The sequence below is a fragment of the Pleurodeles waltl genome, chromosome 8 (genome assembly GCF_031143425.1).
Source record: "Pleurodeles waltl isolate 20211129_DDA chromosome 8, aPleWal1.hap1.20221129, whole genome shotgun sequence".
NCBI lineage: Eukaryota > Metazoa > Chordata > Amphibia > Caudata > Salamandridae > Pleurodeles > Pleurodeles waltl.
In genome coordinates, this window is record NC_090447.1 from 41,096,775 (window position 1) to 41,123,539 (window position 26,765).

General features: G+C 43.0%; 1 protein-coding gene across 1 annotated transcript in view; it reads right to left on the reverse strand.

Annotated features, from left to right (window-relative positions):
- Positions 1-534: 534 nt before the first annotated feature.
- Positions 535-26,765, reverse strand: part of LOC138249374 (olfactory receptor 56A4-like) — a 106,658-nt gene continuing 80,427 nt past the window's right edge. The window contains exons 3-4 of the mRNA XM_069203334.1: positions 10,736-10,791; positions 535-1,525 (exon numbers count right to left, since the gene is read on the reverse strand). Of these exons, the coding sequence (XP_069059435.1) occupies positions 535-1,525; positions 10,736-10,791 (1,047 nt within the window). The remainder of the gene's footprint in view (positions 1,526-10,735; positions 10,792-26,765) is intronic.

The following is a 26,765-nucleotide window of genomic DNA, read 5'->3' on the forward strand; positions in this document are numbered from 1 at the left end:
TTGTTTTTCCAGATTTTGTTTTTTAAATTTAGCTCATCATAATGCTGTGTAGAGAAGAGATAGATGATCTGAAAGGTTATTTTTTTTCTAATTGTTTTGGCTATTGTACGGACCAATATTTCACCAGAATAGTGAATATCAAGATTTTAACTGTATGGATATTACTACAATATTGCATCAAGAACCCTTAAGCAATGCAAATCAGTTTTTTCCATATTCTGATATATAACCACTGAGACCTCTAATTGATGATCAGCCTCAAGTTACTTTACAGCAATGGATCTCAGTCTAAAATTAAATCATGGAAGCAGTCTCATTGCACTGTTATTATTAAATGAATATGTTACTACAACATAATCAGTTATATAGAGCAAAAGCTTTTTAGCCCTGTCTTAGCTGTGAGGATGAATTGGGCTGCTTTACACTTAAAATTAATCATACTTGTGACCTCAACCAGGCCATAGATCTCCGATCCTGGTCCTTGTAATGCTTCCCAGACACAAAATGTATTGTTAGTGGTCCTTCCTCTGTCCTCTATTCCAATGTTGAATAACACAAGGTATTGCTGTAAATCTTTCGTATTCCGTGGTTAATCTCTTTCGTCCTCACACCATACACTAAAGGGTTTAAGGCAGGTGGCACAATCAAATGAAGAACATTAAGCAGAATAGCAAAGTCAGGGGACACGTGCTCTTCTGATTTGTTTGTAACAGCTAGCACCATCAAGGTAGAATAGAAAAACAAAATGAGTATAAGATGGGATGTGCATGTGCTGAAGGCTTTTGATGCTGCGCCTTGCGAGTGAAGCTTTGATACTGCATAGATGATCAGGCAGTAGGACAAGGAAATCAGGATCAGATCAACACCCAGCACAGACCCAGCAATAACTAATTGGTAAATACTGTTGAGTCTTATATTACTACAAGCAAGTTTTGCTACAGCCACATTTGCACAAAAACTGTGTTCCACTACATGAGATGAGCAGTAATGCAGTTGGGCAGCAAATATTGGCAGAGGAATGGCTAGACAGGCTGGTCTCACAATTGTCAGCACCATAACTTTCATGATAAACCTGTCTGTGATAATCAAAGCATACTGCAGTGGGTAGCAGATAGCAATATAGCGATCATATGCCATAGCCAGGAAAATACCCGACTCTAACCCAAGAAAACAATGTACAAAATACATCTGAGAAAAACATGCTGTGGGACTAATGTTTCTATCATTAAACCAAAAGATGACAAGGATTTTTGGTGTAGTGACCACACTCAGGATAAGATCAGTCAGAGACAGAGCAGCAAGGAAATAGTACATGGGCTCATGAAGACTTTCTTCCCTGTAGATGGTGGATAGGAGCGTAAGATTGGCCAAAACAGCAAGGAGAAAAAGAAGTGCCAGAGGAATGGAGAGCCAGTGCTGCCAGCTTATGAACCCTGGAAGACCAACCAGGATAAAGTCTGTGTCTTCTAACGAGCTAAAATTGAAAACCATCATTTCTGTTGGGCAAACGTATTGTAATTCAATCCTGAAATTTAGAAAAGAGAAACCATTAGTACATTCAAGTTGAAAAAGTGCAAATTATATGTAAATATTAAACTCCAGAAATGTAGTCATCAAAGGAATGTTTGAAGTTGGGGTGCATTTATATTCTAGTGGATCCCCAAGTCCAGAACGATATGATAAAATCACCTATTGCAGACACCCTTCCCATAGACGAGTCACAGGCACAGAGCAAATACAGAGGAAAGCTCAATGTTTTAAAGGGAAACAAATTTCACACAATTGTACTGCAAAACCCATTCTCCATCACGTATCCAACCCAGAAGCATTTCATCACAGATTTATATCACTCCTAAAGTAGAGATGCAACTTAAAACAAATCTTTGAAATGTATAGACCATGGAACACCAGTACATGTAGTCAACTTCCCACAGGAGCAAGGGGATGAAGGGAAGGCGACCTGCCAGAAGCAGCAAGCACCTGCTACCTGGCCTCCATAACTAGTGGTAAACACTGAGTAATTAAGGAGGGGGCATGCTGACACTAAGAACACAGCACCTGCACTACTACCAAGCCCACACCCTTTTGGCAATCAGTGAGTTAGTAACTAAAAACTGTTGCAGCACATTTGCATAGGACATTGAGGGCCTCCTTACAAGTTTGGCGGACAGAAAAGGCCACCTGCCAAACGTCCGCGTTCAGGAGACCGCCAGTGCAGTCTCCTTCCCTCTGGCCCTATTATGAGTTTCCCGCTGGGTCAGTTGGCAGAAACACAGTTTCCGCCCACCGGCCCAGCTGGAAACGCACAATAATATTGATGCTGGCTCATAATATGGCAATGTTGGTGTACGTCCTGTGCATGAGCACCTGTCGCGCACATCACTGTCTGTAAAGCAGACAGTGACTTCTGCAATGGGTCTGGCAGGGGGGGGCCGCACTGCCCATGCCAAGTGCTGTCTACACCAGCATATACATGGCCATGCAACGGCCATGAAAACACCGGCGGAGAGAGGAGTCGTAATCCCCAGGGCACCACTGCTTGCAGTGCTGCCCTGGTGAATTGAGACTGCCGGCACCGCCAGGCCATCAGCCGGCAGAATCGTGGTGGTGTGATGGTCTGACCGTGGCATGTTCGCCACATTCATAATGTTGCGGTAGGGCAGACCCACCATCATCGCAAAAGCTGGCATTCTGAAGACCACCAGACTTGTCATGAGGGCCTAAGCCTTTCCCAGTTCTAGAGCCACTGCTTAGTTACTTTCATTACAGGAAAAACAGATTGAATCAGAAATGGCATTTTGCTTTAAAAAAGGCAGCATTTACAGTTTTATGGGGTTTTCAGGAAATCTAGTAAATTTTCATTAGAATGAAGTGGAATTACTGAAACTAGCACTGTCAAAGCCAAACGGCCTGGCATCAACAGTAATGCCTATTTTGTTTCGGAATGTTTTTATGTGCAGGCACACGCTGAATGAAAACAAAAAATGTATAATAGCTAGTATAGATACCATTAGTTCTTGGTAATAAAGTGGGTTATTCATTGTGCAGATGTACACATGGTACAAGCACAAATGTTATCATCACCCATAATGAGGTAAGCCAGTGGGTGAAGTGAGTGTTCCTCTGACACATGCTGTTGTGGGCTGAAGAAAAATGTGAATGATACCACAGCAGACTAATGAATGAAGAGGGCTGAATGAAAGCCCCTGTAAGTATATATGTAGAATATATTTTTGAGAAAAATAAAGGGGCAGATTTAGGAAATATGGCTTCCCTGCACCTCTTAGCGGCCCCTACTGCCACCATGTGTGCGCTGTACTTAAAATATGGTGCCCGGTAACTCAGGGTAGGGGGCAATAGCATAATTTTTTTTTTTTACTCTATTGTTGTACTCTGCAGGAGTAGTGCCAAAATGCTGGCGCTACTCCTGCGGACTACATAGGGGTCGATTAAAATAATGGAAGGCCCCTTTTAACACCTTCTCTGAGTAGGCGTTAAAAGTGCCAAACACAAGTGGCACAAGGAAATCTCTTAGATTTCCTTGCACCATTTTTTCATCCCCCCTAATGGGGAACGCCCCCTTGCATACATTATGCCTGGCACAGGCATAATGTGGCGCAAGAGTGTACAAAGTGGCGCAATGCGTGCATTGCTCCACTTTGTAAATATGGCGTGGGGAAAATGCCACTTTGGGGCCACCTTAGCATAAACAAAATTACACTATGACAGCGCTAAGGTGGCATTAGGGGCTCTTAAATCTACTTCAAAAGGTCTTGGCTAATACCTGATCTTAAAAGGTAGATTTGTCTTTTTTCCTAAACATTATTTTTACAGTTTCATCTAATGCAAACTCAACCAGAAGGAACTGAAGAAACTGGAGAGATTTTCATGGGCACCAGTTATATTATTCAACGTCACATTCATGAGTTTTAGGCAGAGGGGAGATTAAGGGCCACATGTACAAAATGTAGGAATTGTGATTTCCTAATTGTGATTCTTACCAAATCGTAAATAGGAATTTGCATTCAAAATGTAAGAAAATGTAAATTTTCAAAAGTGACTCCTAATGGGTCGCAAAACCTACTTCATTAATATTAATGAAGTAGGTCACAATTTGCCACCCATCAGGCCCCATTAAGAAAGATAACAATCAAGGGGAGGGTGGCGTGCTGGAGGCATTGTGCCTTGAAGTCCACCCAGATACTTCAGGGACCTATTAGATCCTGTATGAATGATTACAAGCTCAATCTCAAGAGAAGAAAGTTGAGTTGTGGGGGAAAAATGGATCGTTTGGTGGCAGCCTGTCAGGTGAAGGATATTCAAGGATTTTGGAAGTTGGTTAGGGCTTCTTCAGCCATAGGGGGTCCCCCTGATATAGTAACTGCCCATGTAAGCTCTGACTCCTGGATAGGATATTTCAGCAGCAGCTATCTCTCTGGTGCAAACAAGGATACTGATGGGTTGCAAGGTGCCCCTTGCCCCTGGGCATTACCTTTTTTGAGGGAAAGGGTCTTACAGCTATTTATAGCAGTTCGGCCAATGAGGCTCCCGTGCCATATGGGGTTCCTATGGACCTATTTAGGGTCAACCAGGAATTCTTGTTACCCTTACTTACCAATGTGTTTAACTTGGTATGTAAGGTTGGTATTCTTGAGTCCAGGTGGGAATCGACCATTCTCCCCATATTTAAGAAGAGGAAGCTTGATGATCCTTTGTGTTACTGTCCCATCTCTCTTCTTTGCTCAGTAACGGAATGAATAGTGCCAGTTATTTTGGACCATCTATTGAACTGGGACTCACTTAATCATATTATTTCTCCTGTACAGTATGGATTTCGTAAGAGCTTAGGAACAGTGAAACGAAGTCTTAACCTCCACTTGTTGGCAGCGACATATAAGGTGGCAAAGGGAGCCTCTATCCAGATAGCATTTATGAATCTTCCTAGTGCTTTTGCTTGTGCAAATTGGTCCAAATTGTGGGCCGCACTAACATCTCTGGGGATGGGAGATGACCCTGTTGCATTTTTACGCCACCTCTATTGAGATGTGAAATATGCACTAAGATCTGGTAGTGATAATGAGTGCACCCCAACCTTCACTGTTTGGCCAGGGGTACATCAACGGTCCATGCTTGCACCAATTATTTTTCTGCTTTATGATAACAAGCTTGATTCTGTTCTACGCAAGGTGGGGGCTGATGTTCCAGTTGTAGGTGGTGAACCAATGCCAGTGTTGTTCTATGCAGACGACGTTGTGTTATTTGCTAGGACTGCCAATAGCCTAAAATTGCCAATTATGAACTTTGTTAGCTTTATTGAAGAACTGGACCTGCAGACCAATTTGTTGAAAAAAATTATAACGATGTCTGGCCCCAAATGCACTAAAACATGGCCTATTTGTATTAATGGTTAATACATCACTAGGATATTATACTATCCATTCCTGGGAGTTATGTTTGATGATGCCTGTTTCTGGTCCTAGTGCCTAATCAATAGGATCAACAGGTTTTTCTGGGCTTTGGGATCAATGTTCTCCCTAGCAACTTCCCTTGGAGGAAAGCCTATTAGTCCCATTTTAGAAATCTAAAGGAGGAAGTGCCTTCCCTCCTTAACGTATGGTGCTTGGGTATGGGGCTATAGAACTATTTCAGGGTGTAAGTGGAGGAAAGTAGAGTCTTTCGGCTGATGTTGGGCATTCCTCCTATTTCCTATTATATAGTCTATCAGGAACTTGGGTTAAATTATGTGGAGGACCTAATTAGTTTTACGCCGCTTATGTTATGGTGTTCTATTTGGCTCAACGAAGAGGTAATTGTTAATCACAATATTATTATGGATTTCCTTGCATGCCAATCGGGTCTAAAATCCCATGGCTTAGGTATATTCCTACGACTAGCCAGGACGTAGGATGTTCTTTTGTTTTTGATAATCCTAACAGCACTTCTAAGAGTGACAAGGGTTGAAGGACAGGTTTTTCGCATGCAGGAGTGAGCAAAGGGAGAGAATGGAATTTATGAAACCATCTCAAAGACTTTTGTCTTATCCAAATCGTGGCTGCTGTTGCCCCATATTTGACGCTTGTTCAAAATTCCTGGGAGCGGGCACTGCTTACGCAATTTTGAATGGGTCTGATCAGGTGACACCTTTGGTTTCCACTAGGGCAATTTGCTCCTGCCGATATCCTTTTGTGGCCCTGTGATCACTTTGTTTTCTTTTGTAAATTGTATGCCCCCAATGCCAAGCAGTACTTAGGGCCAGATGTAGCAAACTTTTGCGAGTCACAAATGGCCCGATTCGCTATTTGCGACCCCGCAAAATCGGAAATGGGAAGCAAAAATCCCATTTCCGACTTGCAAATTGCGATGCGAGCCGGTACCGACTCGCAAAATTTGCGACCCCATTTTGCGACCCGCAAATAGGAAGTCTCAATTTGCGAGTCGCAAACCATATGCAATAGCAACTCGCAAATTGAGACTAGTCGCAAAAAGCCCATTTTTCACTTCCAATTTACCACTAACTCAGAGCAGGTGGTAACCATTACCAAAGTATAAAAGGAGACCCAGAAGGCGTCTGGGTTACTCAAGATGGCGGAGATATACCTGATAGCAGTGAGGAGGAGAGCCTGCGCAGCCCAGCAGAGGAGGAGGAGGAGCCAGAGACAGGAGAAGATTTACAGAACAAGGCAGACACTCTTCCAGCAAACTGAGGAGGAAATGTATGACAAATACAGACTTAGCAGTGCAGCCATACTAGATTTAATAGATTTACTCAAACCACAGCTAGAACGCCAGACTGTGCGCGGCTGCGCCATCCCTACGCATGTGCAAGTGCTATGCTCGCTGCACCTCTTGGCCTCGGGTAGCTATCAGGGGGTCATTGCTGTGGTAGGTGGGGTATCCCAAAGTGCACTATCAAGGTTCTTTAGGGCATTCCTAGACAACTTACTCACACACATGTCCCAATACATATACCTACCCAGGAATGAGGCAGAAATTAACAGCACCAAGTTGGACTTTTACCGGATTGCCAACTTTCCCCATGTCATAGGGTGTGTAGACGGGACACATATTCAAATATGCCCTCCTGCAAACCTGGAATATCTGTTCCGCAATAGGAAGTGTACACACTCACTCAATATTCAGGTGGTTTGTGACGCCCATTATGTCATCACTGACATTGTTGCTAAGTTTCCAGGCAGTACTCATGACTCCTACATGTTTAGGCACAGTGGGATACACCAACGCCTGGAACGTGGGGAGTTTGGAGACGGATACCTCCTAGGTAGAGCTGAATATACCTTGTAGACATGAACACAGATCAATGTGCAAACCACCCATGCCTTGCTAATAGTGTACGTTTTGTGCCCAACAGGTGACAGTGCATATGCACTACGGCCATGGATACTGACTCCGTACTTAACACCCAGCAATGAATGTGAGAGGCGATACAACAGTGCACATAAGAGGACCAGGAACATAATCGAAAGAACCTTCGGACTGCTGAAAGCAAGGTTCAGATGCCTCCACCGAAGTGGAGGTGCCCTCCAGTATACCTCCATAACGGCTTTCAAAATAGTTGTCGCATGCGCTATCCTGCACAACATTGCCACCTGACGTGGGCTACCTCTCACCCCTGCAGACCCAGATTCGGAGGATGAAGAGCAAGAGCTACCACATCGCCATCATGGGGATAGGAGCATCGCAAATCAAGGCAGACTGGGACGGGAACACATTGCAAACCAATACTTTGGAAGGTACGTGCTAACTTCTACCCTACTCACCAATAGAACAAACAGTCCATGTGTTAAGTGGAACGAACAAATGATTTAATAAGTGCAAATAACCAAACTATATACAAGAAAAAACAATTCAGGGCCTTCAATAGTACACCTGGTATGGGACACATTGCCATCATGTGCCCCAACATCAGGGACAGTGTTTAGCTCACACCCTACAGCGGGCTCGGCCAGCCTGGATGGTACTAGGTGGGTCAGCAGTGCTCTGCCTTGTACTCCCACTCCGTAGCACCCTGGTGTCACCGGCAGAGACACTGCTGACAGTGGAGCCCTCCTCACTGTCTTGTGGGGTGTCACCTGTACCCCTTGACACCTGCTGTGCCTCCATGAGGTCTATTGCATGGGTGATCCGGCCCAGTCCCCGTGCCACATCACCCGCAAAGTGGCCCATGTCAACCTGGAGGCTGGCTGTTCTCCTAGACAGCCCAGTTGTGTTAACTGCCAGCCTTACGATGGAGGAGGCCATCCTGTCCAGGCGTTGCAGCAGCTGGCGGTCCCTGCGCCGTGCACCGTCACTCTGCGTTAGCAGTCCAGCCACCAGTTCGCGCATAGACAGGGCAAGGTCACCTGTGTTGTTCCCAATGACCTCCAGTTGTGAATGCACCTGCTGCATGCTGTTGGCATGGTTCCTCTCAAAGCGCTGCAAAATCCCACTAATCCTCTGTTGGTTTTGCAGGCGCTGACCCCGTAGCAGTTGGGCCTCCGTTGGTGTTGTGGAGGGAAGCCCTGACTCTGCCTGCTGCTCTGCTGTCATCATCCTGCATCGCCTGCGCAGCGGTGGAGACCCTGGAATGTCTGATGTGGCACTCTGGCTTGTACCTGGTGCAGGCTCCAACACCTCAGGTGTTGCCAGAGAGGGGATGGTGTTGGTGGTGCAGGTGGGAGTGGTTGCTGGTCCTGTTGTCTCCTCTCTGTGCTGGCTGACCATTGGCACCTGGCTGCTTGGGCTGGTGGGGGTGTCTTGTGGGAGACCTGTGGGACATGGGGAAAACACTGTCAGTGTCTACTATCAGTTAAAAACTTCCTAATAAACAATAGCCTATGAAATGCCTACTTGACTACATTGCCCATAATGCATCATTCTGGTGTTTGCTACTCTGAAATGGAGCTATCTTGGTTGTGCATGCGACTGTGTACATGGTGGGTGGGGGTATGGCATTGATGGGGGTACAAGCATATCACATGGTACTCACCGGTTGATGGTCCGGGCTCAGAGGTGTCCACTTCTCCAAATCCAGTGACAGCCTCCGGCTCAAGGGTCTCCTCAACCCTTTCCTCCAGGGGTGTGGGTGGTGGTATGGTACATGGTCCCCCTCCTGTGCCTCTCATCTCCCGGAGCCGCTCTGCCACCCTCTCCTTGGTCCGGGATCGGAGGTCGTACCACCTCTTCTTTAGTTCTTCCACACTCCGGTGGCTGACCCCCAGGGAGTTTACCTTCTCCTGGATATCCTGCAAAATTTGTTTTTTTTCAGAGTCTGGTACAGTGAGGGCTGCCTTGCCAAACAGCTCATCCTGGTGCTGACAGCACTCATCCGTTAGCACCTCCAGCTCCTTCTCAGCAAACTTGAGCTTTCTCTTCCTGGGAGTGTCAGCCATGGTTGCTGCTGCTCTGTTAGCTGTGCTGCAGTTAAAAAGGGTGTGGTCCTCCCTCCTCCCAGGTGTATTTGTAAACTTCCTGGCTATGATGTCATCATCATGTGCCAGGAAGTGTTTTCCTGAGTGTTCTGGAGTAGTTTCTAGAGTGTTCTGCAGCACCTGCTTTCAATTTTCAGCACAGTCGCAATTTGCGACACCCACTCGCAAATTGCGAGTCCGTTTTTTGCGCCGTCGCAAAAAGCGACCTCGCAAACAGCAGACTTGCTATCTGCGGTGCGACTCCGGGTGCGAGTCTCAATTTGTCCGCGCACTTTCTACTTGCATTGCAGTTAGCGACACGCAAATTGCGAGTCGCAAATGCTCGCAATTTGCGAGTCGCTATTTTTTTCCTACCTACATCTGGCCCTTAATCTCTCTATTATGAATGCAAAACCTTAAGAGATGTAGAGTTGCATTCATTTTTCTACAACAGCTTGAGGGGCCTTTGGTGTGTATCTTGGTTGGAGCCTTTTTAAAAATTGCTGTACGTATGCATAAATCAATGCTTTTTAATCATTTGTTTTGTTTTTATTAGTTGGGGTGTTTGCACCTATGACTTGGGGGGATTTTCTGTATCTTGTCGTCGGGGCATTCGGTGATGAATTGTTAGTATTTATTGCTTTTTAAAATTTGTATCATTGTGGTTTTTCATTTGTCTTTCTTCGGTCTATGTTTTTAGGATGTGTCTTTTATGATCAATATTTATGTGATCGAATAAAGTAATCAATCAATATGTCTGTGAATGCATTTTAAGAAAATACACTTTTTTTTAAAACATAGCCTGTTTAACTTTGAAGTTTCATTTTTAAGAGGACTAGGGGCCCATGAGACCACTGCCTGTTCTTAAAAATATATATATTTGTTTTTTACAGTCTCAAAAGAATACTGTTGGGACCCCTTCAGATTTGCACATGGTTACCACTACCTTTTAGCAGTCTGTAAAAAAAGTGACCATAATTCAGTGGCAAAACATTCATACATAGCACTGCAGTTCGGTATTTGGAAAAGACACCCCAAACACTTCCCTTCAAAATACCGAATTGCCAAACTGAAATGTGATTTAGTAGCAAGTTGGCATCTGTACATATGAAAAGGCATTTTTGTAGTGGGAAATTGCCAAATGGAGCCATTTCTGACCTCAAAAAAAGTTTTGTACATATGGGCCTAAATGATTTGCCCAGAATCACCAGATAGTGAGCGGACGCCGAAATTAGGACCTGGGTCCCCTAGTTCAAAGACGAGCTGCTCTGGCCACAGTTTCACATCCACTTCCGATGTTAAGGAATCTATATAAAAAAGATTACTACCGAAAACAGCGTAAGGTTGAACGGAAATTCATAGGACTGCTGTATAGATCTACAACCTGAAAAAGAAAAAAAAATAGATTTAATAAAAACCTGACAAAGAAAAAAAATAGATTTAGTAAAAAAGGATAGAAAAAAATGGATCCTCAGCACTGCTCTCTATAGATATTTCCCCTATTCGGCCTCCGTGCAAGGCTGCAGCCAATATTAGTATGCTGAAAACAAGCAAAGACTCAGAATGCAAGCAAGTGCAGCCAATTAACTACAAAAATGTGCCTATTTTACAAATGGAATAACTAGATTGAAAATGAAAGCCAAATTGTACATTTTGATTCAATTGAGTGCCATATATTGGTCATATGCGAGACAGCTTTTCTAATGTAATTGCATCACAAACTACAATTGTCACACCACAACACCAAAGACCCCATGTGCAAGTTGCTCCAGTAGCACCAGCACCCCGGGCATGTATGGAAGCAGGAGCCCAGGAAGTTTGTCCCTTTATGAAAGTATTGTGATGTTGATGTTGACTCTTGCATTGGGCAGCCTTGCAATAGACACAGTGAAATGAGCACATCCATGTCAAATTGGTAGGACTGGAGGATGGTGCTACATGTCACCGAGCAGCAAAGCACAGGACCTGGTCATCACCTTCGAGTGGGGGATCTAGCATAGGCCCAGCAGCACTGGGCCAATTCCTACTGGGAAATGTAATAAAATGTGATGCAAAACAGTACAGCAACCCTAGTGACAATGATCTCCCTTTGGAAACATTTAGGGCAAATTAAAAAACTTTATTAAACTAGAAAAAATTAGTAAAAGTTTTTTATTTTTAGCATGTTATATGTATTTGTTTTAAAGGTAGAACAAAATACAAATGCTACTGCACTATTAACTATATTTATTTGAAGTTCAAAGTAAAAACTATTTCCACCTAAATTGAAAAAAAAATTGTTTTTAATTACGTATTAGAAATATTAATGTTTTTAAAAAAAATTAAGGGCCATAATTACAAGCCCCTTGCGCCCCTTAATGCCACTGTGGCATCATTTTCTTTTACGCTACAGCGGCGCTAAACAGACCTCTTACCCTGCGCCATATTTACAAAGTGCTGCAATGGTACCATTGCGCCACTTTGTAAACACTTGCACCACATTATTCCTGCCTCATTTTTCAACACCTACCAGGACAGGCGTTAAAGTGACCCTAGTGCTACGTTCTATGGGCCTTTCTGAGCTTTGCTGGACTAGCGCCAACATTTTTGGAGCTAGTCAAGCAAATTACCACAACTGAGCCAAAAATGTTGGTGCACTTGTGTTAACGAGCCCCATGGTGCACTCTATTATAAATACAGCAGTGCTACCATGATGTTGTTACGGGGCGGTGGGCAGCACAACAAAACCAGCGCATGAGAGCCGATGCAACAGTTCCTTGTGAATATGCACCTAAATTTATAGAAGGTTTTTAACATATCTAAAAATAAAATATTACATTTGTTTTATTTGTAGATAATTTTTAAGGAATTATTTAAATTAATTTATATTTTTAACAAGTTAAGATAATTTAATTCAATTCAACATTATTACCAATGTTTTTTTTTTTTAAGTCCCCAACACCATTGTATCCTATTGGAGATTGTTTTAGTACAAGTGGTTAGCTGTATGTGGTCCTGGACTTACTCCTGATCTGTGCTGGAGTAAATTAACAATTGTTTTGGGTCCTTTGTAGTAATTTCAAGTTTAGAAGTGCAGTTTGTGAATACCAATGGATTTACATTTTAAGTTAGGGAATGCCTGTCACTCCCTAATACCCTCTTTTCACCTACCCAAGCCCATCCTTACTCCTCCCCACCTGCATCCCCCCTTTAGTAGCGGGTATGCCTCTTTTCCCAGCCATTTGCCCTCATCCCTTTAATAGGTACTACTAAATGGTAAACTTACATATGTGACAATTCCACCATTAAGAAGATAGGAGAGTTGGAGGTGGAGATTTGCACTCTTAGGATTGTGAACTGCATTTAGTATTAAGTAAGTAAGTAGTACTACTGCAGCACTACATTATGCACTGTCAATGTCAATCTGGCCCTATCACTTCAATTTTGTCTAGTTGTGAATCATTACAATACACTCATTAAGCCACAATAGAAGGATGTTACTCAAAGAGGCTTGGGGCCTGATGAAGAACTTGGTGGTTTAATTACTCCATCAGAACGGTGACGGATGTCCCGTCTGCCAAAATCTGAATCCTATTATATTTTATGAGATTGAGATTTCGGAGGATGGGATATCCGTCACTGTTGTGATGGAGTAGCCTGCCAATGAGTTCTAAGTCAGGCTCTTGATTATTATGGGATGGTCCACTTAAATGAATGAAGAGCCGAGTGTCATCAATATACATCACAAAGAAGTGACCAAAGAATGGATCATCTGATCCAGATGTGTTTTGTTGATCTCAATCAGTGTAGGGTGTAATGACGATTCGTGGGGACCCACATTATGCTATACTTCAAAGAAGAAGAATGCTGTTTAGATCCTTCTTCTTGTCTGCTTGTCTTGTTCTATAGATAATATTCCACATGTCATAGTACAGAAAGTGTCACATTAAAAATCCTTGATAATTCTCACTCCATAATTGACTAAGGCATTGTGCTTGTTCTGTGCTAGTTCCCCTGCATTGTCTTTGCCCCAGCTGCCAGCGCCCTGCCACCTTGTTGACTGTGGCACACCCCCTGCGCTCCACTGACTGTTCTCCCCCTATTTTTGACTGTCTGTTTTTCGTCACCTTGTGAATTTCTTCTCATTCCCTGTTTGTATCCCTTTGTGCATCTCTGCTCGTTTCTCTGTTTGTTCACTCTCTGTGTATTTCTACTTGTTTCTCTGTTTGTTCGAACTTCAAGCATTTCTGCTTGTTTCTCTGTTTATACACTTCTTGTGCATTTCTGCTTGTTTCCCTGTTTGTTTGCCTTTGTGCATCTCTGCCCTTTTCTCTGTTTTTTCACCTCTTCTATATATCTGCTGACCTTTTGCGCGTCTCTGTCTGTGCATTTTGGTTTCCGTTCCGTCCATTTTGTATATTTTTGTCTTTGTTCACACTCTGTGGGTGATGGCCTTTTTCCCAGTTCCCACCTTTTTTACCTGGTGCTCCCTTCCACTCTCGCTGTCTGATGGGCATGCCTACTGCCATCTGCATCCCGCTTTCCCCAGGACCTACTTAATGGAGGCAGCAGTGCAGTTGCAATGTGGATGCGCACAATAGTCATGCCACTGGAGGGCGCACCAAAGGCAAGCCCATTTGCACCCAGCAGCAGGAACCGTCATGCCACCCACCTCTACTCCACCAAGGTGCTCAGAGCCCTGGACACCTCACCAGCAACTGTTGCACCACCTCCCTCCAAGCAACCAAATAACCCTTTTCCTTCAGACTCTGCCACTTCTTCTGCAATACAGAGCCTTCAGCCCATACCAGACCCCACACCTCAGCTGCCCAGAAGACCACAAACAACCCAAAATCATTCCATTGCATCCTGACCCAGGACAGATCCCTCTGCAAACATGCTATGGAAATCTGGGACACCATCCCCTCCCTATCTCCCGATGTGGCCTTCATCACTGAAGCCTAGCTGAACCACTCCTCAACCCCTATATCACCACAGAAACCCCTGATGGTTACAAGATGATACACCAAGACCACACCACAAACAAGGCGGGGGCATCACCATCATCTTCAAAGACACCATCTCATGCACCGCCACCATTGACACTCTAAACCCCAGAAGGAGCCTCTTAATTTCCAGCTACATACCAAAGCTAGGACAATAAGAGGCACCTTCATATACAAAACCCCAGGACCCCGACCAGCTTTCTACAACAACCTCCTGAACTTCATTATATCACTAGCCATCAACTCCAACGACTACTTTCTACTCAGAGACCTCAACTTCCCATTCCCTAATGACTACAAACTCTACTACTCTCCTCGAGAACAAGGTCTCAATCAAGATGAGCCTCACCCAACTGGTCACCACAACCACACACATAGCCAGGCACACTATCAACCCCATCTTCACCTCTGGCGACAGAGTCATATTCACCCACATCACAGACTCACATTGTCTGACCACAGCATCGCCCACTTCACCACTGACGCTGCTCCATTCACCACCTCCAAAAACCCACAGATGAAACTACTGCAACTGGGGAAAAGTAACAGAAAAACAGGGGACACAGGCCCTCAGCACTTTCCAACCCAAAACCTCACCTGGCAGTCCTGAACCAATCCAGCTGGATCACTGAATGTGCCGACCAAGTCTCCCTGATGAAACCAGTCAGACCCACCAAAAACTACAGGAAAGCCAGCTGGAACACCCCGAAGCTCAGAGCCATCAAGTGTTGCTGCTACAAACTTGAGAAGCAATGGTGATCCAACAGGAACTCATCCAACAAAGCCACCTACAAAGAAGCCCTCAGTAACTACCACCAGCAAATCAAGGAAGTGAAGAGAATGGCCATCACAACCAACATCGACTCAGCAGTCAACTGTTCGAAAGAAGTCTTCAAAATTGTTGAAGAATTCTCAAACCCCACAGCCACAGAGAACCATCCACCCATCCCATGAGCTCTCTGACACCATATTTGACTACATTTATAGCAAGATCGCAACCATCTACAACAACTTCGACCCCTGATCCACAATCACTAACCTTAACTCTCCCAACACACTAGCGCACACCAGCACAACACTCATCTCATGGACTCCGCTCACCTCTCAAGCCACCTCAGCCATTATGTCATCCTTCCACTCTGGAGCACCGACTGACTCATGCCCCCACCACCTGCTCAACCTTGGAACCAACATCATCAGCCCAATATTCTCCAGCATTCTCAACACTTCTATCTCCTTAGCAGTTTTGAAGAAGACAGGGAAATACACAGAAATCAGAACCCTCCTAAAGAAACTCTCTACCAACATCAGAAAACCTAACATTATTGACACATCTATCTGCTCTCCTGCCCTGCCAAAGTACTCAAGAAGGCCATTAATCAACAGCTCACAAACTACTTGGAAGTAAACAGCCTACTGGACATCTCCCAATCAGGATTCCATACCAACCACATCACCAAGACTGTACTCATCACTGCCACAGATGACATCAGAGCCCTCCCCAATCACAGGGAAAGCACTGCCCTGATCCGCCTCGATCTATCAGCTGCATTCAACACACCCTCATCAACAGACTTCACAGCCTCGGCATAAAAGAGAACGCCCTCACATGGATCACCTACTTCCTGACAGGATGCACTGAGAGCATTTGGCTGCCTCCCTGCACCTCCGCTCTCAAGAACATCATCTGCGATGTACTCCCAAGTATTGTCCCTCACCCCTACAATGTTCAACACCTACATGACCACCCTGGCTGACATCGTCAGATCCCACAGACTCAACATCATAGCCTATGCAAACGATAGTCAGCTCATCCTCTCACTTACAGAAGACCCCTCCACCACCAAAACAACTCCATGACCAATGTAGCACACAGGATGAAAACTAACTGCCTCAAGCTAAACTCCAACAAAAGGGAAGTGCTAATCTTCAGGAGACACACTTCCATCGGGGATTATGGCTGGTGGCCTTCCGAACTTGGACCCACCCCCATGGACCATGCAAGCAACCTCTGCATCATTCTTGATAGCGAACTGACCAAGAAGCTGTCACCTCCTCCTGCTTTGACATCCTTTTCATGATCCACAGAATATACAGATGGGTCCCAGTCAACACCAGGAAAGCCATCATCCAGGCCCTCATCACCAACCGCCTCGACTATGGCAATGCACTTTACGCCTGCATCTCCTCCCTGCTCCTCAAGTGACTCCACACCATGCAGAATGTTGCACCCAGACTAAACTTGGACCACTTTAGGCATACCCACATGACCCTCTGCCTCAGAGACCTCTACTGGCTCCCTGTAGAGAAGAGACACCAGTTCAAGCTCCTCATGCATGCCTACAAAGCCTTACACTACAAATGACTGGCCTACAACAAACATCAACTTACCTTTCATCAATCCTCCAGACACCTGCACTCCTCCTTGCTGGTCTTCGTGCATACACCCAGAATCCATTACAACAGCAGAGGTGGCTGCACCTTCTCCTACAATGCCGCTAGAGCCTGGAACGACCTGTCCCTCCACCTCGGAATAGAACTGTCCCTTGCAGACTTCAGTAAGAAGCTCAAGATCTGGCTCTTCAATAGAGACACCTCACCCCAATGCCCAGACTCCCCGAAGGGTCACAGTGCAGTGCTCTATAAATACTGATTGATTGATCCCTAATAGATTGTCAGCACTTGATATCACAGATCACTAAAGACTAATCTGCACCCTTGGTTAGGTCAAGAATACCACAGAAACAGCTCTTTGTTAGTTCTCATCTCCGAAATCCACCCAAAAAAACACGCAATCCACATTCACAAAGGTAAAATTATACCTTTCTGGACGTTTACTATTATTTTGGATTCATAAACAACAAGTTACATTTTACTAATGATAATTTCACTACTATGGAGTAGTCAGGACTTAGCAGTTGTAAAATTGCTATTCATGAAGATAAGCTTGTAGTTTGTGAATAAAAAAAAAATAGCAACTTAACAAAGTTTATCTTTGTGAATCAGACCCTTAGTGAGATTTCTCAAGTTCAACTCTCATATTGATTCTGTATTATGTGGTGTCCTGCAAGGTACCATCTTAGCCTCTACCCTTTTTAACATGTACTTGGAACAACAAAGAATGTTCTTCAAAAGGGCTGACGATAAAATTAATCAATATGCAGATGGTACTCAGTCTATCATAATTTTACTGAATTAATTTTCTTACATAGAACCATGGCATTCAATGGCATGCCATTTGATTGTTGAATCTCCACTCAATTGGATTCCCTTCCTCACCAGCATGAGAGACAACAATCACTGGCATCTCACCAGATAACCAGATTACTACCATGTCTGCTCACATGGCATACACAGGAATATTTGTGTAGGAGTTATGTCACTCTTGTGTCATACAATGGGGTTCAAGTGTGAAGCAACCTTGTGTGAATGTGCCTGGCTTTATAAATCTAGAATAACACAACACAGCACCAAATACAGCAGTGCATTACTCTGCCCCATGGAGGTGTTCCATGGGTGGAGTGTGGGTGTTTCCACATATCCACCCATGGGTTTTTGCACATTTACCATCAGTGGTAAACCTGGGAATGTGTCAAAATGCTGCACCTACCCAAGTGGGGCTTAACAAGGAGAAATATATGTATTTCTCCATGTTACTTCCTCTTTTAATATATGTTGAATTCTGCATCACACAAATAAAGAGAAACATACCTGAGGGGCTTGTTATTGTGCACAAAAGTATCCCATCCTGCACAAAAACATTCCTACTACAGTACAACCACCCTTGCACCCTGGTGCAACAGAGCCTGCGTTGGTGCTAGCAGCACATTGTGCACCAGGCCTGTGAAATGACAGGACTGTGCTGAATCTTTTTGAGTACAGTGCATTCCTGTTCTTCTCCTAAAATGTTGCTCAGTGACTTGCTGTGCTGCGTGATAATTTCATAAATATTTCTCACAGTTTTTGCAGCTAGATCAACACTGTACTCTCTTAAAAGGTGAAAGCATTTTCTTGATACGTTGGCCTTCAGACTATTTGTTAATGTTTCTTGTTGTTTCTCATTTTGATTATAGACAATTTACTCTGATTAGAGTATGAAGAACAAACCTTAACCCTTTAAAAGACCTTTTTCACTCAGCATGTAGGCTGGTATCTGGTTCAGAAAAACCTGACCACATCACTTTTGTACTTCTGACAACTGACTGCATTATTTACAAAGAAGTCCATACAAACCGTCTAATGCAGTATACCCACGCAGCTCAGTGAACGTTTCTGGTGGTTGTAGTAAGGTGACAGTATTACGTGGTATGACTGGGGAGTCTCAGCACATTTAAACGCAGACTACATCTTCATCTTAACATTGCAATTAAAGCAAATGGTCTTTATTTTCTGTAAACAATAGATTGCAATACTGTTGACAGATACAGAAAAACTAAGGCCTGATTTAGAGTTTGGCAGATGGGTTACTCTGTAACAAATGTGAAAGATATCCTGTCCACCCTATTATGATACAATGAAATTGTAATTGGACGGATGGGATATCTGTCACATTTGTGACAGAGCAATCCCCTTCCACGAAACTCTAAATCAGACCCTACGCCATCGGAATGAATTACCAATATTAAAACTTTCTTTTGTGAACTTAGAAGAAGATTGAATTATAAAAATAGATTTGGCTTGATTATCTATATTTTTAATGGCATGGTATGGCAAAATATAATGTCCTATTCTCTGTGCTACAGTGCCAACACCAGAATCATTCACGTTTTTACAATGTTTTTTAAAATAATTAAATCCTCAGAAAAAAAAAAGTCTGACGGTTTAGCACAAATAAAACACATTAATGTTAATTGTAGCTAACACCTCAGTGTCATTTTGTACCCAACCCTGCACTGCCTCACTTCTAGGATCAGCGTCAGTATTGCCGACATCCTTTGTTTCCGGGCATATCACGTAATCTCCCCATGCCTAAAACCAAAATCAATGTCTTTGTGTGTAATGTAAGTGCTGCTCGTGTAAAGCACTCCAATACCTTCAGTTCAAGTCTGCACTATACAAAACTGCACAAAATTAAGTGCTTTGCACATTCCTGGCATTAGGCTATACTTGGGCTACATGTAGGTGATAAGTGTCCTACATTGGGCCTTTTATTTCTCTGATGGCCCTCTTGGGAGTCTTATGTCTTATGAAGCTCCCTAATTTCCTCATTTACTGCAGTAACCTCAGTACAAAAAGCTTTCAGTTTTCCACTTTGATTCCATCAAGAAGGCGTTCAGATGTGCCACATTTTTTGGCATAAATTCAGTACTCTAGTTGCTCAGTAGAACACTGTAAGCTGCTGATCACAAGGGAGTTAAATGACAGCTGCTGCTGGTGTTGAAAGTGCATGTTTTAGTCTGCATGTCAGAATTTTTTCATGAGATAGAAGAGAAAGATATTTGAGAACTCACTTAAAACCTGTCTTTATTTTTCTTTCTACACCACTGACCATAATTTCCATGACAAAATGAACCCCTTTATTTTGTTCCTTTCTTAATTAAGGGCCAGATTTACAAGGCCCAAGTGCCTCCTTGCACCACATTAGTGCCATTTTTTTTACGCTAATGTGGCTCAACAAGGCAAAAATTGCAGCGCCATATCTACAAAGTGGTTCAATGTATGCATCACGCCACTTTATGACCCCTGGCGCCAAATGTATGCAGATGGGCATTACTGCATTAGGGGGCCTGAAAAAATGCTGCAATGAAATCTACAAGATTGCATTGCACCATTTTTGGCGTCATTTTTAATGCCTGCTCAAAGTAGGTGTTAAAAGGGCGCACCCATTGAAGTCAATGGGCCTTCTTGCACTTTGCTGCACTAGCGTCCACATTTTTGACACTAGTTTAGCAAAGCACCACAATAGCATAAAAAATATTGACGCTACTGGCCTAACATGCGACATGATGCACAATATTGTAAATATGGTGCACACATGGTGTTGTTAGATGGCGTGGGCGGGCGCAAGAAGTCAGGCACATCATTACTGATGTGCCAGGTTCTTGTAAATCTGGGCCTAAATGTTTTAAGTTTTATCAGTTTGATCCTATCTGGATGGCTTCAGGTCCTTTGTCATAAGTAAGACTGCTAGCACTCTAGCTGTTCATTAGAACACACCGGGAGGCTAAAGTAGAACACAAGAGAAACATCTGGCGGGCTGCTCCTGTTGAAGCATGTTTTACTGAGAATGTCAGACTTCATTCTCATATGACAGGGAAAGCTAGTGTGAATTTACAGAAAATCCACTCTTGTGTTAGCTTCTGGAGCAACTTCCAGAACCTCTGTGGGAAAATCATTTGAAAATAGTTTTCTCCCAAACATGATCCATGAAATTCCGGCAGAAGGCTTTTTCACATGATAACATCACCTTACAACATACCACAATTACTAAATTCATTCAGATTCAACACATGATTTATATTGTAACTAAAATCTGTTATCACCCTTTATATGTTCTCCTTTTTGTGACCCTGAAAACCTGCCATTCACTACAATGCATTTCAATGGGGTGCTATCATGTATATTAGAACCATGATGGCTGCCAGCACTTTCTGGTTGAAGTGATGGCAGCCAATTAGATCCCAGCATGAGATTTGTACTTACGCTCCACCCAGATATACTAATTTGTGTTTCTTTAAATATCTCAAAAACTACTGAATGGATTTATACAAAAAAAAACTAAAAGGGTGCTTTCTGGACCAAAAGATACCTTTCTGCAATTTTGGTGTAATTACTTCCAGCGGTTCGGCCTGTAGTGGTCTCTAAAATCTATATCATAATTAACATGGGAAACACACTTTTTTTACCCACTTTTTCTCGGCCCCTGCTTGAGGGATCACATCAAAACTTTCCATTTTTATATAGGACACTCTATAGGACACTTTTGGGGGATAATTTAATGAAGATTTGTCAAACGGCTCCAAAGATATAGCCAAGTCCTATGGAAACTAGGGGCCATATGTACAAAGCATTTTCTAGTCGCAAATGGGCCAATTTGCAGAATCAGCACGTTTGCAACTAGAAAAATGTTTCTTGGGATGTACAAAGCCCAAACTGAGATTTGGTAACTTGTTACCAACTCGCATTTGGGTTTTGCAATTCGGTGTTAGGAAAGGGCCTGTTCAGGGCATCCCTTCCTAATACCAAATCTGAATGGTAGGTATGATTGTTTTGCAACTGTGAATGCAGTCGCAAAACAATTGCAGTTCAAACCAATTTCAAATAAGTGTTAACCCATTCTCAAACGGGACTCCTTCCACTTTGCGAATAGAAGCACACATATCTTTTCTGAGTAGGTAGTGGTCTCACGGACCACTGACTCCTCTAAACAAATGAAAAGAAAACTTTTCATTTTTTTGTTTGAAAGGCATCCTGTTTCCCTTTAAAGAAAACGGGATGCATGTTTAAAAAAAAAACTGCTTTATATAAAAAGCAGGAACAGACTTGTTTTGCAACTCACAATTTGTGATTCCCAAACAGATCGCAAAATGTGAGTCCCAAAACCAAAGATCACACATCTGGCCCTTTGTACTAACTATAATTACCTACTGGTGAATGGCAGTAGTTAATATAAAATCCAGGTGGAACAGCCATTTGCAAATCAGGGCTGGAGGCATCATGTAATCACTTCTCTGTAAAGAAAAACTAATTCATATTAGGAATTGCAGTAACATTTGGGTAAGGCAAGTACATCCAACAGGATGCAGTGTGGTGAGTTATTACACTGCTTCAGTTTGCCTTTTCAGTGAAGAACCTGGGATTGAATGGGCATGCTTTCTAACTTTGATAGAAGTATACTTAGCATATAGATTTAATTCTTTAAGTTGTGAACTAGAATATGTAAAACATTCCATTTCTGGTATATCACAAGCAGCCTAACTCTCGTGCTGAGAGGGGATTGATGGACACAGATGTGCTTGCTATTCTATTGTATTCTAATAGTATTTATATAGCGCTTACTACCCCTGATGAGGTGTCAAAGTGCTTTTCGGCGAGTAGCACGCTACTCCAAAACCCAAAAGGAATTAGTGGTGGATTAGTATAGGGAAATATGAGCACAGTTTTAGTATTATTATAAGTTAATTTGAGCAGAGGATATGTGAGTTTGTTAGTTGAATTGACTGGAGTAATGGAGGGGTGCAGGAGGAAAGAATCCAGAAGTGTTAATTGGGAGTTTATAGTAATAGGATGAGCCTTGGGATGAGTAAAAGAGAGATGGAGGAGGGAAGAGTCTGTGGAAAGGCTTAGAGAGATCATAGTAACAGGAAGGGTTTTGGATGAGTCAAAGGTGAGATAAATGAGGGAGAATTTAGTAGGATTGTTTTTTTGGTATACTTTTCAAGTGGATGTCCATGTAAGTGCAAATGCCATCGTCAGTCTATATGCAGAGAGCCCGGGTCCTAAGAGTGAGGGTTCTGGGACTCCTTAATTAGTCCACGTGAACCACTTTACTGACGTACCTTGATGTGTTGTTAATAGAACGAGTGGAGATATTGAGGGCAGGTTTTTTGATTCTCTACCTCTCTTGGGTGTGTATTTATTGTCCTTAAGCTGTCATCACACCAAGACCCTAACAGGTCTGCATCTACAAAACCCAATCTCAAACACTTTCCCGCACAGGCCTCTCTGTATATTCTACAATAGACACAAAACAACTATTCACTGTCATAGCTATACATCTGGGATTGGGCCTGAAATGTTGCATGTCTTTATTTGAAGTTGAGAGGTTAATAGAATTTATAGATACATTTTATCTAGAACCAAACTTTCTAATGTAGACATACTTGTCAAATCAGAGTTAAACGACATACAGTAAAAAACAATATTTGGGTGAAATTCTAATGGAGAAAACAGCAGGACAAGCTGTTCATCTAAAAAAAATATATGCAACATCTGAGTGGAATGGGCAACATGTGCATTCATGTCCACTGGACTAACTTAAAGGATCAGCCATGTCACAATATGAATTTATAAACATGCAATCAAAAGAACACACATGTGTGCCAGCACCCTGTTGCAGCTCAACAACGTTTCTGATGGGCTAAACCTAGGTATTTAGTTAGATATCTTGTCTGAGAAAATGGAGGATACATTAGTTGTGTCATAAAAGAAAGTACTTCAACATGCTCTGTTTTGCACAGTGCCAGGCTTCTTTGGGCACCGTTTTCTTCTAAAGAAACTGCTGCTTCACTAAATGGTGTACACCTGCCGGAGAATTTGTGCATTGTTTAAAATCATTTGAAAAAACAACATAATGCAAGTCATATCCTTGCAATGTAATCATTCAAAGATTTCCATCCCATGGATGACAAGCTATTTCAAACTTTATTGTCTTACTCAAGCAATATCTCAGTGTGAAACTTTGTTACTCAGAAAAAGGGTGATGCACCTTGTCAGTGATTACTTTAGCCAATATCTAAAGAATGTATTTAAAAAAAAAAAAAAATATATATATATATATATATATATATATATATATATATATATATATATATATATAAAATGCAGCCCTTTTTATCCATTATTCTTTTGTTTTGCCATTATTTTTTTTCTTCCACCCACAAAAGCTTGGGGCAGTTGGTCAGCTCACTTCAGCCATTGGCTAATATCACTGTGGGTGGCGGAATTCTGCTCTTTTACAAAGAGTACATCTGTGTATTGTACTTCCTTTAAGCACTGGGGGCTGCTACGGCAAAGTGTGCTATATGAGGCTAAAATCATATTTTGTCTTTAGCCAATGTGTATTTATTATACTTCTCGGGGCCTTAGCAGCTGCTCAAAAATACAGTGGTAAGATAACAACACATAACAGTCACTGACAAAGCTAAAGGTTTGGCAGTTAACACCAAACCTAGGCCCAAATTTAAGAAAAGTGATGCCTCATTATATGCAGTGCCACTTTTCTTGTGCCCCCCCCCCCCCAACGCTACCATGTGTATGCCCTATCTAACATACGGTGCACCATGGCAAAGATTAGAGACAATAGCATTAACATTTTTTATGCTATTGTTGTACTTTGTAGGAATAGCGCCAAAAACATTTGGTGTTAATCCTGCAAATACATAGAGGCCAATTATAAATAATGGTGTACCTCCTTTAAACGCCTGCTCTGTGCAGGCATTAAAAACAGCTGCAACAAATGGCACAGTGGAATCTCATAGATTCCACTGCACCATTTTTGCAGACCCCCTAATGGGGGAACACCCTCCTTGCATGCATTATCTTTGGCGTAGGCATAATGTGGCGTAAGGGGTTACAAAGTGGTGCAATGCTTGCATTGCGCCACTTTGTAAATCTAGTGCGGTGCATTAGGCCTTGTTCAGCCGCATTAGCATAAAATAACATGACACTAATGTGGCGTAAGGCCCTCTTAAATCTGGGCCCTAATGTCTTTGCAAGTATTGATTGAAAGTTCTTGCCATTTAAGTATACCTCCAAGCAGGTAATTGTCACAAGGCCTCCGTTGACCATGTTGTCCAGTGGATCCATGTAGAGAGGCTGAGACATGTGACTCTGTAAATCATTGAGAAGCTGGGAGCACCTAACTGAGTTCTGTGATGGAGGTCAGATGGCCCCCTTAGTTGCTCCTCTGCCTCAGCAGACTCTCAGTGGCTTCAGTGTACCCGGTCCACTCAGCAGGTGTAAGCTGCAGGGACGACGTTTACAGAGGAATCAATTTTTTGACAAATCCCCCAAAGAATGTGACTATCATTATGTGCATACACTAGCTCAATCTTTTGGCAATGACTATTTGAAGATTAACACAAAGGGTCTCACGCCAACTTTACTGTTGCCATGGTAGCCATAACAGAGGTGGAATCCTGTGTATGCAGCTTCCTGTTATCTTTGTGACTCATTTCATGTACTGAATGTAGCCCTAACATGTTTGTTACATATGTATGAAAATCTGAATACAAATTGGTTATTAACTTCTTACTCTAGTTTTAGTGTGTTTAGGTATGTAAACATGCAGGCCATATCCCGTGTTTGAACTTTAAAAATGAAATAATTCAAAGTATAAAATAAAGATCATTTACCATTATTATGAAGCTGTGTTTTGCCAAATCAAGAAAACTATTCTTTTGCAAATAAAATTGCTTTTAGTTACAAAATTGTTCTTAATTTATGGTAGTACCCATTCGGTCATCCGTGATCCATGAAAAACAGATGCATTAGTTGAAAGAAAAAAAAACTACAGATATAAAACTGATAGCCAACCCATGGAGTCAATTGGCTGACAGAATACTGAGATGTTATCCTGTAACAGGTACATGTTGTCACTATTCCAGATCTATACAACAACTTTGCGTTACCAACCTCAAGGGAATATTCAGAAAGCATGTTGCTGAGTAAAAGGAGTGGAAGAAGAAGAGTTTGAGAACTAAAAGAGGAAACCTTTTACCTCAAGGGAAAAGATCCATGGGGCATATTTAGAACTTTTTGGTTCAGGACAGTGAAGCATGTCTAGTTGGTTTGGCGCACATTGTTTTTCCTCTCCGTAAGAGAGCATGCATCGATCCGGACAGGCACCTTGGGTCCATGCAGGCTTTGCGTTGATTTTTCAGGCCCAGCGATGTTGCGTCAATATCCGATTGCACGGTGTCAAGAAACCGTGCTACGTGGGGCTTGCGTCCTTAACAGCAGCCACTGTGGGTGTTGCGCATTGTTTACCCTGCCACGTTGCGTCGATCTCCCAGCCACAATGCAGGGGGAGTGTCGATTTTAGCAGCAAGGCCGGCGGCCCGTCGTTTTTTAGCTGTGAAGTGGTTGGTGCGTTGAAAGTTTCCCCGCACAGCGGTCTTTGCAAAGATTTATGTCCTTTTCCACCAGCTGCACTTTCAAGGACCCAGAGACAGGTTAGGGCACCACCTGGCAGGTAGGACTCTCAGCAAAAAGCCCAAGTGCTGGCAGAGAGAAGTCTTTCTTGTCTCTGAGACTTCAAACAACAGGAGGCAAGCTCAATTCAAGCCCTTGGAGATTCTTCACCAGTGGGAAGTCACACAAAAGTCAGTCTTTGTCCTCTCTGAGGTATAACCAGCTACTGCAGGCCAAAACAGCAAAGCACAATCACAGGCAAAGGGGCAGTACTCCTCCTCCATCTTCTCCAGCTCTTCACCTTAGCAGAGGTTTGTCTTGGTTTCAGAAGTAATCTGATTTCCAGGGGTTTGGGTGCTCTTATTATACCCATTTCTGCCTTTGAAGTAGGCCTACTTCAAAGTAAAGTCTCTCTTGTTTGTGAGATCCTACCTTGCCCAAGCCAGGCCCCAGACACACACCAGGGGGTTGGAGACTGCATTGTGTGAGGGGAGGCACAGCCCTTTCAGGTGTAAGTGAC